Consider the following 15942-nt stretch of genomic DNA (forward strand, 5'->3'; position numbering starts at 1 on the left):
GCGTCGAGTAGGACTTTTGCATCCGGTGCGGAAGTCACCAATTTCATCCCCCCTCACTCTTTCGAGATTTTTTTGTGTTTTTCTATAATAAAACAAGCTGAGAAACGGCTCAAAAATAAAATTTTATTTGAAAAAATCAATAAAGAAACCAAACAAAAATCTTAACTCAATTAAAGTTGTTTGCAATAACTGCGGATGATTATATTCAATTACAAATAGTTGCAAAATTGTTAACAGCTTGCTGAAGATAATTTTCATTTTTGGTATTTAGTCGACCAATGGTTTATCTATCTGTTCCTAATGAGACTGTTGTCAGTCGTATTTACCTTAGGTATTTATAAATGATTTACCTACACTACAAGTACCCCACTGACTAATTTGTATGATTCGCTTCAAATCGAATCTATTAGATCACCGCATTTTCTTTGGTGTTTGACCACAGTTTCTTGTAACGTGTCCAATAAAGCCAATCTGAGAAACACTGTCTTTATTGCAGTAAGTGCAGCGGATTTTTACTTTCGCCCCAGGATGTCGCTTCCCAAAGTGATCACTTAGCTGGCGAAACTGACCGAAGTCTTGATCGCACAGAGCACATCGGTAGGTAATCTTGCGCCACGTGTAGCTAATTTTGATCACGTTACAACCATCGTTCACCAGCTGCCGAACGTGCACCATCCCGTGCTGTTTATTACAGTGCGATCGGCGTGCCTTTTCGGAAAAGAACGGCTTGGAGCAAAACTCGCAGTACACTGGATGGGTGGTTAGCTTATGACTGCGCAGTTCAGTCTTAGTGCGAAAGCTATCGGAGCATTGATCACAGTCTCGGTATATGCGGTGGACAAGCACATGATAACGGATGGTGTTAATGGACCAGAAGCGCTTACCGCAGTGGTGGCATTCGTAAGGTTTTCTTTCATCAAGTTTGCGGGATACATTATTTTGTTGATTGTCGTGAAATCGAGTGTGATGACTTCGATACGCACTGGCATCTATGAAGGTGCGTTGGCAGGGTTCACACTTTACGGTCGAGGCTATCAACTTAGCTCCTCCCGCATGGTATCGATCGTAATGAGCTTTAAGCAATGAAGGGGAGGGTAGATCGACTCCACAAGAGTCACATTGGAACTTTGCTTCATGTAGTCGCATGTGCGCTAATAAACCACGTGGAGTATAGCAAGTTTTCCAACAGACAGTGCATTTTATAGACTTTGATGGGTCCGAAAAAGACTCCGCTTTGTTTTCGTAATCACTCTTATCACAGCAAGACTCGTGCGCGAGAAGTTCTCCTTTCGAAGGGAAAAGAACATCACAGTACTGGCATGGAAAAGATTTTAAAGTGTAACTACGCCTTGCGTGAATCCTTAAACCGTGTACAGATTCAAAGCTTTTGAGGCAATTGCGGCATCGTCGACTTTTCGAGTCAATGTGTTTTTCCATGTGAAAATCTATGCGTTCTTTGCTTGTATAGAATTTACCACAAAGTTTACAGCGAAAGTCGCGTTTTTCATCGTCATTCTTCTTTGGCTTTTTTGACGTTGATTTTGTCTTTGTTCTATTGCGTTCAAGGGAGTCTTCTTTTCCAAAAATCACAGGCTTGAACAAAAAGTTATTGTTGGTTGAATTTACATCACATTCATTTGTGGTAATTGGTTCCTCCTTCACCATTACCATTACTTCATTGTTCCCCTCAATATCAAAAACTTTTTTCTTCGTGTTAACAGCCATGGATAACGCATGCTGTTCATCGTCGTCGCATTTTTCTGCAATCTTTATTTGTTCTATTCTAGCCCCAAAACAGCTGAGTTCATCAACAGTTGCTATTTTCTTCTGCACGAAAACGTCGTTATTGATAGTACATGAAGAAGGTGCATCTTCGATAATAAACTCTTCCTTCACTACCACCGGGTATCCAATCTTGTCTTCACAGTCAGACAGAACCTCATTCTTGACGTTGGTCAGCATACATAATTCTTGTTGTGCTCGTCTTCGCCTCATTTCGTCGTGATAAGCCTGACATTTTCGTCTAAATTCATCAAATGTTTGTAACTTCGAAGAGCAATGGCCGCAAATTGCGGATGGAAAATCCAACTCTACGGACAAACTAATATCAATTAGCTCACGCAGTAAGTTTATAATGCTTTCCTCAGGAGCTCCAGCAGTGGGAAAAATAGACGATAAATTATTGGACGAACAGCAGAACCGACAATACGACTCCGGTTGATCCGTAATGCTGTGAATCAGAGTTCAAATATTTTGTTATTCCGATCATCATTTCACATTCGGTTATTACTACTTACAAATCTGGAACGGTTATTATTTCCTTCGTAATCAAGGGGTAATCTGCAAACACAGCAAAAATAAACAGTACAATTTCTGGTGCACAAATATGCTCGAGACTATGGCCAATTACTAACCTGAATTACACCGAACTATTCCATACATGTGTCCTTCCGGTTTGTCCATTTCAAAGATAGAAGTATCGGTATGTTTCAGCAACAATGCAGTTTCTCGTTTTCTTTGACGATACCGTCTGCTCCGTTCGGCTGGTGTCTTGGGAAGCTTCTTAATCTTTATAATCCCCATTTTTTCCTTCAACTCACGCATACGTTCCCGGTGGCGGCGCATGTATTTGGCATTCATATGTTTGTTTCGACTGGACATTATATTATATACAACAATATTTTCGAGCTAAACAATCGCAAACCACTTGTTACTTTATTCAATTTACTTCTCTGGTAAATTTCGTACACCAGCCATCGAAATTTAGTGGTTTTGAAGAGAATGATTTTAATCTTCAATCAACAAATAATACGGTTATAATTTCTATATCATTTTCACAAGATTTACAAATAAAACAACCCAATCGAAGCACTACATACTTTACATACAGACATCCAACTCCGACAAATTTTTGTACTGACTGACAGAGATGCCAGAAAAACAGAAAAGTTGTTCTTGAAGTGAGGTGGAAAATGTTGCTAATGATTTATCTACTATCGTTAATAGCTCATTCGCAGCCTTGAAATATATTTCGTATAAGTCCTTTATTCGCCGTGTTAACACGACATCAGATGTTGGGGTAATATGCACAGACCGCATAACATAGTTCGCGCTTATGCAGCTTATGAAATCCATTTGTGGTATGGAATTTCTTTAAGAAACAATTTCTATTTCTATTTATCGAACAATGATGAAGGAATGTTTTCTCTGTTTTGTAATTTAAGCTGTAAGAATCTTCAATCAGACCGAGTATTCTAGATCGAAATGCAGCGCAAACAATGAGAAACGAAAAGCGAGCATAGTTTGTTCAAAAGCTATATTTAAAAAAGATTGCATTTTGTTCAAAAAGCAGTAGATTTCTCTTCCTCCAACTTTCGACCGCTAGCCAGGTATCATAAGTTGTGCGTCTCTTCGGTAGCAGTCGAATCAGTAACCATCACCTCTCGGTTTTCATAGGCCCAAAATTTATGAAATTCGATCAGAATGGACACCACAGTTTCCCCGTGGCCACTGTTGATCAAATCCTTTAGCGTTATTCGCGTTGGATCCACCGGTTTCACCATGTCGAATATCTCATCCTTAATGTCGGCGAAGTTGACTGGCTCTGCTCGATGAGCAGAGATTTCGTCCTGGATTCCTTTGAAAAAATAATTCAAAGTAAATGCAGTTAAGTAACCTTTGTGTTCTACATCCAAGATTCGGAATAGGTAATGTAAACTCTGTGGTTCTGATCGGTTTTCCAAGGCAAGCACAAAATCAAGATAAGTTTTATAATCCATCTCCCCATCGTAGGTGAGACATTCGGCGAACACTCGATCTAAGAAGATGGGAGTGAGCGTTCCCGAGCCATAGCCGATAAGTTCCTTTTTGCTCAACATTCCGTTGTGATCTTTATCCAAGTTTAAATAATGACCGTATACACTGAGTGCCGAAGGAGCTGAGAACCAGTTCATCTCTTGCGCATCTTTTGGTATTTCCTCATCGCGCAATTCCAACAAATCATCTAAAAAACTGCATGTCAGAATATCGCGTATTCGAATTCTTCCTGTTCGAAGCGGATCCAGAAAGAAGAAAAATTTCCGCACTGTGGTGCACACGTAAAAGCTGTGGAATGATTTCTCTAAACCCTCAAGTTGAGGAAACGTTGGAATTAGTTCCAAAATGTATGACTCCAAGTCCGACTCGTTTAGATAGCCTTGTCCAGTATAATCGTACAGTGATAAACCAATCCTGGTCTGCTGTAGCCAAACCTTTCGCATGGCGTAATTGAATAGGGACATAACGCTGATCTTCCCCGGATAGCTGCTGGCAACGACCAGGCGTGCAAAAGTGGACGCTGTTAGATACCGTTTGAATTTTTCTCCGGCGATAGCTGCCACTTTGCAATAATTGTCGTAGTTTATGTACTGTTCGTCACCCATCAACGGGGGCGAGTGGTGCTTCTCCAGTAAACTCCACAAAAGTTTCAATTCGTTATTATCTAACAGTTCTTTGCTACGCTTTTGCAGAAATAGTGTTCTAGCTTCTTCGCGAAGTTTTTGAGCTAAACTATCGGTGTTTTTCGGCAGTTCGAAATGAAATTGTGGTATGAAGCGGTATGATTCCGTTAATTTGCTTTTTTCTACGACATGTTTGATGTTTGCATTACTATTGCCCATATCCTGTCGGTATCGTTGAAAAAGTATATCCTCGATTTCATCGTCCGTTTGAAAGGGCAATTGTTGGCGAATTTCTAAAGAAACCAAAACAGAGCTATGAGAATCCTTTCTAGTAAATCTATCTCACTTACCATCACATCCCTTTTTATCAAGGTTAGAGAGTAACTTTTCTCTAAAAAGATTCATTTTTATAATCAGCAAAGAATTGAAACCAATGTTAAACTTTATTTTTCTACAAAAGACGATTGAAAAAAAATAAATACGAAATCATATTGTTTTGATTGCGATCATAATTTTGTTTGTTATTTACTTGAAAGATTCATTTCGAAATATAGTTGAAATTTTTCAAACCAAGGGATTGACAACTTCAGCCTCGAATAATGAGTAATCAATGAGAATAAAAGAAAGGTGAGGAGGAAGGTGTATTTTTCTGTAGTATTAGACACTGAACTGTCTCTTCATGATTCAGCAAAACACTTTGCGGAAAACATACCACTTGTTTACTGATTCACAATCCTAGTTCACAGCATTATTTTCTGAAATGTTGCTGTAATTTAATATTATTGAAAATGTTTATCCTAATGTTTATCACTAGAAATACTCGGAGAAAAAAATAACGTTGATGGGCCCAACGAACTGTCAAAATCAGAGCCGAATGAACAAGAAAGGTAACACCTGCAGATTGAGGAGAATTGTAGTCAGGTAAAACAAAATTGTGATCATGTAAACGAGTCGAAAATTTGTAAACCAAGTGGGGAGGGCGTCTTTTTTACAAAGGATGTGTCACAGGCTACCACGTAACACTGGAACCTAGCTTCATCGCCACAAAAAAAAAACGATCATATCGAATTTCTAATCGAAAAACAGTCATCGCGCGACAACATCGTCTGAAGCGCTGTCATGCAATCTCATACATATTTTGTGGTTCCCTATTTGACACATGCAGTAACGCTAGCGCTGATGTCGAAATACACGATGCAGCGTGAACACGACAGCAGATGGTGCTAGTGTTGCTATCGTAAAGTACTGGAATCATGCGAACTGTTGTGTTTTTCAAGATAATAAAAACTACTAATAACTGTTAAGTTCTACTTTAATAGTCTAGTTTCTTTGGTGGTTGGAATCAGAATGAATATAATTTTTCACAGCTGCTATTTCATAGCCTTGACAGCACGTCAAGGCTTACTTGACTATTCCATTACATCTCCCTCTTTAGAAGAGATCGTAGGGGTCCAACCAATTTGGGACCCTACGATTTCGAACTGGACGGTCTGGCTGGGCAGGAACGGCTACTGGCTAACTCTGCATCCTGGAAATCGTCATCTGATTCACCTCCAGGTATGATTGGAAAAGCTTCTTCAACTACAGGGGCAGCTGGTTCATCTGGAATCTCAGAAACAGCGGGCCTCACTCGTTGGAGGTTGAATTCATCCAACAGCATAGAGAGCGGCATGTTTGGTAATACTGGAGAACTGTCGCAATCGCCATGACGTTGCTTCAACTGATTTGTGTGCGAGCAAATGAGACGTCCAGTATCCAACAGAACGTTGTAGTTTACTCGGCCTTTGCGCTCCACAATCGTTCCAGGAATCCACTTGGCTGCATTGCGTTGGTGTACCTCTGCGACGACCAGATCATTTGCTTCGAACTCCCGTTTGATGGTGTTGTTGCGTCTGTTGAACTGAGTGTTTTGTTTCGTGTTTACTTCAGTTGGGCTTGAAATCTGTGGCTTGACACCCAAGTAACACACAAAACATGTTAGAAAATTAGTAACAACGAAAGTAGTCATATAAGTGTACTACAATCGCAATTGAAAACTTGTCTTATTATATTGTGTTTGAAGTTGTTTTTTTCATCAGTAATACAACCGCATTTCGAAAACAAGCTCGTTATTTCTGGTTTTGGAGATGTTTTTAATAACATGAGTTCAAGAATGAAATCACTATCACTTGGTCTTTTCGTAAGACATTACACAATCCAATAACAACACTACGTACCTGTAAAATGCTTTTCCTTAGTACAGTAGTCGTAGCATTTACAACTAACTTAAAATTACGTGATCAAATTAATATTGAAATTATATGAACGATTTCTATATTTATTTGGAGCGGTTTTGACGCGCCATCCAAAGATAAACAAAACCCTTGCAGTGTAACCAATATCACTTCAGATTTTTGTTATTGTATATCTAACAACGTTTTCTAGTTTTGTTAGATTTTATATTCAGATAACGTTGAAGCTATGCGAAAACAATTTCAATATCCAAGCGAAAGAAACAACTCTTTTTGAATGGTTGAATATTATTTTTTGTCATCATTTTATAATCAATTAAAACTGCCACTGAAAAAAGAAATTGCCGATCTAGTTGCACTGCGCAGACACAACACATTTGCGCATGCGCTGGTTAACAGTTGTCATAGCAATAGATTTGCGCATTGCCGCATTAGTACTCGAGATGTATTTTGTCACTTAATTATATCACGTTGGCTTGCTTTCATGCAATTATCGGTACTTGTTCTACTAGCTTTCATGTTTTGCGCTTTTCTGGTGATATTGATGTCATGGAATAGGTAACGTCAACTATTCTATACCAACGTGTGTTACTTGGGCAAGATCGAGTGTTGTACGGATCGATCTTCCTAGGAACAGGTCAGCAGATGACTTTCCTTCAGGCAAGTTTAGACTCGGGGTTGAGCGGTACGTAGATAAGAAAATCTGGGGATGCTGGAATGTGGCCGTGTTTTCCCCCTTGACAAGCTTCTTGAGTCCCCTCTTCAGTGTGTCAACAAACCTTTCAGCCTGTCCATTCGACTGCGGGTGATACGGAGCTATAGTCAGGTGACAGATTCCGTTTGCTTCACAAAACTGTTTGAATGTTGAACTGGTAAACTGGGAACCGTTGTCTGACACCAGGGTTCATGGATTTCCATACCTTGCGAAGGTTTCTTCAAGAATTTCCAGTGTTGCTGTCGTTGTTGTACTGCGAGTGCGGAAAACTTCGGGCCATTTTGAGTAAGCGTCGACGATAACCAAATAGTAGTAACCATTCACGGGGCCAGCGTAGTCGATGTGAATGCGCTCCCAGGGTTTCGAAGGAATCGGCCAGGACTCCAGATCGGTTTTTCTCGGGGATTTGGCGGCTTCGGCACAGGAACTGCAATGTCGAACACAAGTTTCTATGTCGTCGTCTATGTTTGGCAAGTAAACGAAGCTTGTAGCTAACGCTTTCATGCGATTCATTCCAGGATGTCCTCGATGCAATTGACGAATGATGCGCTTACGGAAACGTGCTGGAATAACGACCCGATCACCAAACATTATACAATCTTGAACGATCTGCAGGCTATCTCGTCTGGTGAAAAACTGACGAATGGCTGGATCCTGTAGTTGAGTTGCAGTTTGCGGCCAACCTTGATGGATGTGCTGGATTACCTCTTGTAGGACTGGATCACGACTTGTTTCCTTGACTATCATTTCAGATGTGACCGGTAAAGCAGAGATGGAGTCGTCGAGGATCGCTTTCACATCCAATTCGATTTGCAAAGCAGCGATGATGTAGTCTTCGTCCGGTCTACTGTTTGAACTCATCAGGCGTGACAGGAGATCAGCGTGACCAAAACTTGCAGTCGGCACGAACTGGATGTCGAAGTTATAAAGCATCAGCGTGAATGCCCAGCGTTGTAGGCGATTTGCGGTGTAAACTGGAATACCCTTCTTGCTTCCAAATATTTTCAGCAACAGCTTGTGGTCGGTTTGAAGAGTGAATCTACGTCCGAAAACCATTTTGTAAAAACGGGTAACTGCAAAAATAAGCGCCAGTGCTTCCTTCTCGATCTGTCCATAGTTCTGTTCAGCTGGTGTCAGTGACCTTGAAGCGTGTGCGATGGCCTTGACAGCGCCGTTCGGAAAACGATGCATAATTACTGCACCCAAACCATCCTTAGAATCGTCACCTGCAACGATGATTTCCTTATCTGGATCGTAGTGAGTCAGCAACAAATCGGAAAGGAGAATTGTCTTAAAACGTTCGAAAGACCTCTGGCATTCGGCGGTCCAATCCCAGCGAGCGTCCTTCTTCAGCAGACGGTCCAGTGGCGCACGAGGCTCTTTCTTTTGGCCAACGAATCGTCCATAGTAGTTGATTGCTCCCAAATAAGATCGCAGCTGCGAAATGTTCTTCGGGGGATGCCAGGGAAATGGCGCGCGTCTTCTCAGGATCAGGGTGGAGACCATCTTTGTCAATGATGTGACCCAGGAATTGAATCTGTGGAAGTGAGAAACTTGAGTTTTTCCAGCAATCATGATGTCGTCAAGATATGGTTTGACACCTGGAATGCCGGCTACCATACTATCGATGATTCTCTGGAAAGCACCAGGGGCGGATTTGACTCCGGGTGGCAAACGGTTGTACTGGAACAATCCTTGATGAGTGTTGATGGTCAGCATCTTACGGAATTCTTTTTCGACTTCCACTTGGAGGTATGCATCTGAGGGATCGATGTGCGAGAAAAAACCTTCGCCTGGTGCTCAGCGGAGGAACAATAGCCTTCCTTGTGACCCTTCTTCTTGCACTTGCTGCAATAACGGTTTTGATAAGAGCACTCCCTGACATAGTGCGGGTCTCCACACAACCAGCAGGGTGTTTTCGGAATCTCCTTCTTGCTAGCAGGTTTCGGATGATGAGCGATAGCGTTGACGTGCTTGTCGTTTCCACTTTTCTCGATCATTTTGGTGTCCTGTTTAACATTGATGATCCGATTGCATTCTTCCACCAGGTTTTCCAGCGTCAGAATTGTCCCAGCTCCATCACCGACGGCGGGTGCGAATTCTTCTACTTCTAACTTGCCTATCAATCGTGTGCGGTTGTCCGCATCGCGTGGTGACTGGAGACCACAAACGAACCGGAGCGCTTTGAATTGATCGTTAGAGAGCTTTGATAACTGAAATGCTTCACAGTGCTTGTTGATTGAAGCAGCATACGAAGAATAATCATCAGCGTCGTTCTTCATGTACTGGAGACACTGATAGCGAGCGTTGAATAAAGAAGTTTGACGCCCGAAAAGTTTCTTCAATTTCGTGGTGGTTTCTTCCAACTTGAACTCTCGGGGGTGCTTCAGCGGGATGCTGTTCACGTAGCGTTCGTGGAACTGCGTGCCAATCTTGCGTAGAAGTAACCTTACTTTCGCGTTCTCGTCCAACTGTTTTACGTCTTCCTTAAAAACGTCTTCGAAACGAGCGTACCATGATTCAAAATATATTCCGCCGTCAGGGTCGTACCGGAACTCGTCGATTCCAGTTGCGAGAGACTCGATGATTCGTTCACTACCAGTCGGATTGGCGTTCGTCCGTTTGAGATCCGCAATCTGCTGCTGCTGGGTAGCAATCAATTCCGTGAGCCGTATAATCGCGTTACGAAAATCCTGGTCTGACATTTTTGAATTCGCTGTTTGCTTGAAGTCTTCAAAAAGAGGAACTGGAGGAAATGCTTCCGGAGGTGACTTGAATATCCTCGTCGCCAAAATATGTTGTGTTCTTCAAGATAATATAAACTACTAATAACTGTTAAGTTCTACTTTAATAGTCTAGTTTCTTTGGTGGTTGGAATCAGAATGAATATAATTTTTCACAGCTGCTATTTCATAGCCTTGACAGCACGTCAAGGCTTACTTGACTATTCCATTACACGAACGATGAATTTATAAAAGATTTGTTCGAGATGTTGTGTTTTTTAGTCTGTGGATGTATAAAAACTTGAAACCGTAATTTTGAACGTAAGTGGTAATGCTCCCGCTACGTAGCGCTCATGTCACTAGCACTAATGTCGATAAAACATGAATATGACAACATTTATGCAGTGCAACTGGGGAGCTACAAGACAGATGTCGTTAGTGTTTTAATGTATTTTGATTCAAATTTTTACACGCGAATTATATTTTTTTATGAACATGAATTGGGTTGTTTAGCTATTCACGGATTCCCGATATTCATATAGCATCTGAAAGAGTGTAATTTTCTGAGCAAAACGTGATTTTTTAAAACTTCATATCATTATCCTTCGATTTTTTAATGAAGAATAAAAATTCGCTCTAAATCGCTACAATGACAGTTTGTATATGGGCGAACTGTCATTGTAGCAATTTCGAGAAGAATTTGAGCAGTTTTAAATCGTGATTTAAAAAGCGAAGACCAACGATAGAAAGTTTTTTTAAATCACGTTTTACTAAGAAAATGCAGATCTTTCAGATAACATAAAAAACTGATATAGCTAAACAACCCAATTCCTGTTCTTCGTGAGTTCGTGAAGGCTTGCTGGTGTTAGAATTTGGAGCTGAAACTCTATTGTTTTGTTCAGTGGTGGGCACCGCTAACCGAAAATTTAGCGACGCTAATCGCTAAGTCGCTAACCGGAAAATTTAGCTCGATAATCGCTAAACGCTAAACCCACATTAGCGGAACTTTCGCTAATCGCTAATCGTTAACTTTTTAATATGTAAATAGTCTTATCACTATATTTATTGCTCATGTTTTGTAAGATTTGGACCACTTTGATCTGTTTTGGTTAAACAAACGAAAACAATTACTTTTTAAAGCTATTTACAGTAAGAGGTTCACGAAACGGTATTCATATTTGATTTTGTAAGAACAAGAATAACAAAAGTTATTTAGCTTGCATTAAAAATAGATACTCTTAGGAATGTTTTCATGAAAATTCAATTATTATCTGAATCGAAAAAGTAGAACCAAAGTTCTCATAATTTCAAGCGCATTGCAATTTACCAAAGTTCTTGGTGTGCCAAAAATTCAATCTAGACCCGATCAGAAGAGCATAACAAGAAAATTACAAAATTCTATCAACACGAGATACAAATAACATAATTTGATACGATTTTGTATTTTCCCATATGCTTTTGATATCAAAATATAATATAAAATATAAACAAAGTTGTTTTGAGACAAATCTCACATTTTTTTCGTCTCTATCAAAACCTGTAGTTTATAACAATGGTTGTTATTATACTGTTCCATATGTTATCTCATTTTGTTAGAAAGCTGATACGTTAGTAACAAAACTTGATATGGGTTTGATATTAGTAGAATATTTATTGTTATAATTTCTGTTATTTTAACACCTAACGGGATCTAATTTGAAACACAACCTGAAAGGTTTTTTGTATAACAAACTAACAGCTTCTGTTACATTTTTGTTTTGTCTTTCTGATCGGGGACCTTGTGCTTGTTCTTCAAAATGCTCCTGTGGCTTGTACGATAACTGGAACTCCATTCTAGGGTAAAAAAACTGACAAAAAGTAACTTTCGCAGTAAAGTATGTTCATATTTCGAAGCAATTTACGTACGCCATCAGCAATCCACAGTTTTTCTATATATTTCTGTTGTCGCTTCTCCACAAAATTTAGCGAATTAGCGATTAGCGTTTCGAAGGCCAAAATTTTAGCGACGCTAACAGTTTCGCTAACCAGCTCAAAAATTAGCGAAATCGCTAAATCGCTAACTGAATTTTAGCGTCGCTAATTAGCGAATTAGCGGAATGGTGCCCACCACTGGTTTTGTTTTATCAAGATTGGGCCTTCAAGATAATTCAATGTTCGCATAAGGTCGTTGTGTATATCACCATTGTGAATATAATTTTCGCACTGAAAATATGCTGATGCAGATAAAAATGCAAGGTGGAAACGAAAATGGAGACAAAACGAATCTGCATTGACAAAATATAGATTCTAAACCAGTAGTTCCCAACCTTTTTGACTCCGCGGCCCCCTTTGCAGAGCACAGAGAGCTTCGCGGCCCTCCAAAAGAATTTTAGATGCAGGTTCTGCAATATGAAGCTGCGTTTTCCAGTCTCATACCGTTTTTCAAGTCTAATTTTTTCATGTACGCAGAAGAGTTGAAAATCTGCCTTTACAGAGATATCTGGAAACAACTTTTAGTTACTCGTCAAATTTACCAAGAACTTCATGGCCCCCCTAGATGAGCCTCACGGATCTTCGGTTGGGAACCACTGTTCTAAACAATCTACAGTCAAATTCCTCAACCATTAAACCACAGACTAACAGACATAACACTTCGAACAAATTTTCAATAAAATCATCATTCGGATAACACCAGTACTTTACGTTAGTAACACTAGCACCCTCTACTGTCGTGTTCGTGCTGCGTCTTGTTTTCCGACACCAGCGCTAGCATACGTGCTTGTTTCAAGTTGGGAACCACAAAATATGTATGAGATTGCATCACAACGCCTTAGATGGTGTTATCGCGCGATGACCTTAATTTGATTGGAAATTTGAAATGATCGTTCTTTGTGGCGATGGAGCTAAGTTCCAGTGTTACGTCTGTTAGTCTGTGATTAAATTTTAATCAAATATTTGTTGGTTCCAGAAACCACCAATATCTATTGATGGTATGATCTAATCAAGTGACAAAATTAATATGGGTGAAAAAGTAACAAGTCTTTCGTAAGAAAGAGCGAGTGAGCAACAGCGAATAAATTAATCGATAAATAACTAAGGTATTTTTAGCGCGCCGAAAACCATATTGTGGCGCCAGCACTAAATTGAAGTTCGGAAGTCGGACTTCCGACTGCCGAACTTTCTTCTAATTTTTCAAACACATAGAACAATTCTCTACTTTGTGATAAGGTTGTATGTCTAAACGTAAACAAAACGAGTGAGAGTTATATTCCTTGTGCTTCACAAGCACAAATCATCTCTAACTCGTTTTGTTTACGTTTAGACATACGACCTTATCACAAAGTAGTCGAGAATTGCGTGTTCACACAACATGGACTGCGTGAATGATTTCAATGTATTTGTTTTTGTAAACACTGACAGAGCCGTGCCGGCTGAGATGGTTGCAGTATTGCGAGAACAACAAAAATAAACATTGGAAGTGAGCCTGACTGTCAGTTTATCAGCAACGTTTCGATAATTCTTATTTAAATATTGCCCCTTGCATGACTAATTAGACATCTGTGATAATCATTCATTGCCCAATTTCTTATTACGCTCTATCAAATTGACACCTCAGTAGCGCAGTTGCAGTTTTTTGGGTTCATTGTTTGTTTTGTTTTTCATTTGCAACATTAAGTATATATTTTTGAGCAGCTTTAGTTAAAAATTAGGTTGAATATCAAAACAAAACTAAGTGTTACATGATTGATTGGGTGATACTGAGTATCGATACTTTATCAATTGTCATTGTATCGATACCAGACCTCATGGTTTCAAGTATACTTTAATAATATAAATATAGGTATCAAGCACTGACCATTGCTGTAGTGGTTTCTTATTAACCTACCAAGGTAGCAGTCATGATGGAGTGTCTTTGTCTATATAATAACATATTTCTGTCAAGCGTTTCGAGTATCGATACCCATCACCCCTAACTGCGAAATCGTGTGCGAGATTCGACTGTGATAATCGTTTATTTCGGGGTAGTCCAATTTGGCATAAAAGTCGCAATAGACCTTTTCACGTACGAATGTGTTAGTGCCATTAGTTGAGGAAAATATTTACAAATAGCTGTTTTGTTTGCAATGCTATGTTTTTAGCAGCTGGACAAATATTCAGTTGAACACTCATTCTGTGTTTTAAACTTGTTTATGAATAAATATTTTCATTCGTGATCAGAAATCGGAAGAAGCTGCTGAGCATAATCGACCAAAAATGGTAAAAAGTGATAAAAGTCGAAGCAATGAGATGCGATGATTTACAGTTTGGAGGAAACAAAAGCAACTTTACACGGGTTTACGCGTTTTGTGTAGGTGAAAAGTCACTCATCTCTATACTGGCAAAATATACTAAATATAAATTAAAGCAGAGTCTATGTTTATAAGAGTCCCGCAAAGATGAAACCTAAGGAACCAAATCAGTGTCAAACGAGGGTACCAATCGAGCAATGTAAAGAAACAAGGTGATAATGTTAGGAGTGGATGAAAAATGTTGTAATTGAGCGTAATAAAGAATATGTGTTTTTCCGAAGTTTTACTTACACATTTTAATCCAACATTAAACCTGTACACTGGTTGCCTTAAATTTAACAAAACATCACCGGTGTAATCTTTCAAAACTGTGTACCTTGTGAAGAATTTCAAAAAACGATATCCGCTTATGCATGGTGAAAAACAGAACTGTATAGTTCTTGGCAACAAACGGCACAAAAACTGTGTTGCCGAAACGATAGATTCTCTCTTCGCGCGACTCTATATAAACATTGACACTGACTAAAACTACTCGACACTCTTCACCTTTACTTTTTCACAAGCTGCTACAGAACGCCAGCGCAACCTTATTTTCTCCGCCGCTAGGTGTCCCTGCAGAGCATAAAATAGAGATTGCGTTTGTCATGTCATGCAAGCGAAACTGCGTTCGTCTACTTCCGCTTCTTTGACACTCTCTTTTCCGTAATTTCGAAACGAAAAGAACACATCGGATCGAAATGGTGAGCTAAAATTTATGTTTACACCAGTGTTTTTTCAATTTTGATTGATTAAAGTGTTTGAAAATTAACGCTGTTGTTCATTTAACGCTTACGTTTATTTCAGTCGGCCCACAAAACCTTCAGAATCAAGCAGAAGCTGGCTAAAAAGCTCAAGCAAAACAGACCCATTCCACAATGGATTAGGATGCGTACAGGCAACACGATCCGGTAAGTTTTTTATGGAGCTATAAGATTTACAGCGCTTTATCAACTTGTATTCCTTTTTACAGCTACAATGCCAAGCGCCGTCACTGGAGACGTACCAAGCTAAAGCTGTAAGCAAATTGCGGGACGGCTGTTGGTTTCTGGATTCTCTGCGTTGGTTTTTATTCGGCACATATTTCTGCCAAGGGAGGCTGTTTTGAGCATCACCATCGGTGCTATGTGAAATCGAATCTTGAAGCAGGAAAAAGTGTTTAAATAATGATTGAAAGTTCGGATGTCAAATATGCGGGGTTTTCATCAATAAATAGCAGCGTATCGTTGAAGTGAAATGTGTTTTTTCTTGTGCTGAACGAGTTTTTTTTTGGCTAGGTACATACTAATAAAACGCAAAATTATAAAATTTCGTCGAATTCGATTTTCGGTGCAGCTGTGTCAGAATTACATATTATTTTTGGTTTTATTATTCAGCTCCGTATAGCGCGCAAATGATGTAATTTGTAAACAAATAATCATGTCATTTTACAAGGAAAATTACAGCTGAGTGAAACTTCGGTTGTTCTTTTTCCAGCTGCAGAAACGGTGTAACACTACCACAAAAACGAATTCGACATGAGGAGTCTGG

General features: G+C 39.6%; 3 protein-coding genes and 1 pseudogene across 3 annotated transcripts; 1 reads left to right on the forward strand and 3 right to left on the reverse strand.

Moving 5' to 3' along the window:
* Positions 1-103: 103 nt before the first annotated feature.
* LOC129722005 (zinc finger protein 112-like) lies at positions 104-2906 on the reverse strand. The gene is made up of 4 exons (XM_055675174.1): positions 2729-2906; positions 2415-2653; positions 2298-2340; positions 104-2230 (listed from the first exon to the last, which is right to left on the reverse strand). Exons 1-4 carry the CDS (start codon positions 2755-2757, stop codon positions 412-414), a joined length of 2130 nt encoding a protein of 709 aa, XP_055531149.1. The 5' UTR covers positions 2758-2906; the 3' UTR covers positions 104-411.
* Positions 2907-3299: 393 nt separating this feature from the next.
* LOC129722392 (serine/threonine-protein phosphatase 2A regulatory subunit B'' subunit gamma-like) lies at positions 3300-5027 on the reverse strand. The gene is made up of 3 exons (XM_055675798.1): positions 4969-5027; positions 4790-4890; positions 3300-4732 (listed from the first exon to the last, which is right to left on the reverse strand). Exons 2-3 carry the CDS (start codon positions 4842-4844, stop codon positions 3393-3395), a joined length of 1395 nt encoding a protein of 464 aa, XP_055531773.1. The 5' UTR covers positions 4845-4890; positions 4969-5027; the 3' UTR covers positions 3300-3392.
* An 880-nt stretch (positions 5028-5907) lies between these two features.
* LOC129720447 (uncharacterized protein K02A2.6-like) lies at positions 5908-7898 on the reverse strand (annotated as a pseudogene).
* Positions 7899-15057: 7159 nt separating this feature from the next.
* On the forward strand, positions 15058-15649 carry LOC129724066 (60S ribosomal protein L39). The gene is made up of 3 exons (XM_055678667.1): positions 15058-15116; positions 15220-15323; positions 15386-15649. Exons 1-3 carry the CDS (start codon positions 15114-15116, stop codon positions 15432-15434), a joined length of 156 nt encoding a protein of 51 aa, XP_055534642.1. The 5' UTR covers positions 15058-15113; the 3' UTR covers positions 15435-15649.
* The last annotated feature ends 293 nt before the right edge of the window (positions 15650-15942 follow it).

The sequence above is a fragment of the Wyeomyia smithii genome, chromosome 2, assembly GCF_029784165.1.
Source record: "Wyeomyia smithii strain HCP4-BCI-WySm-NY-G18 chromosome 2, ASM2978416v1, whole genome shotgun sequence".
In the NCBI taxonomy this organism is placed as follows: domain Eukaryota; kingdom Metazoa; phylum Arthropoda; class Insecta; order Diptera; family Culicidae; genus Wyeomyia; species Wyeomyia smithii.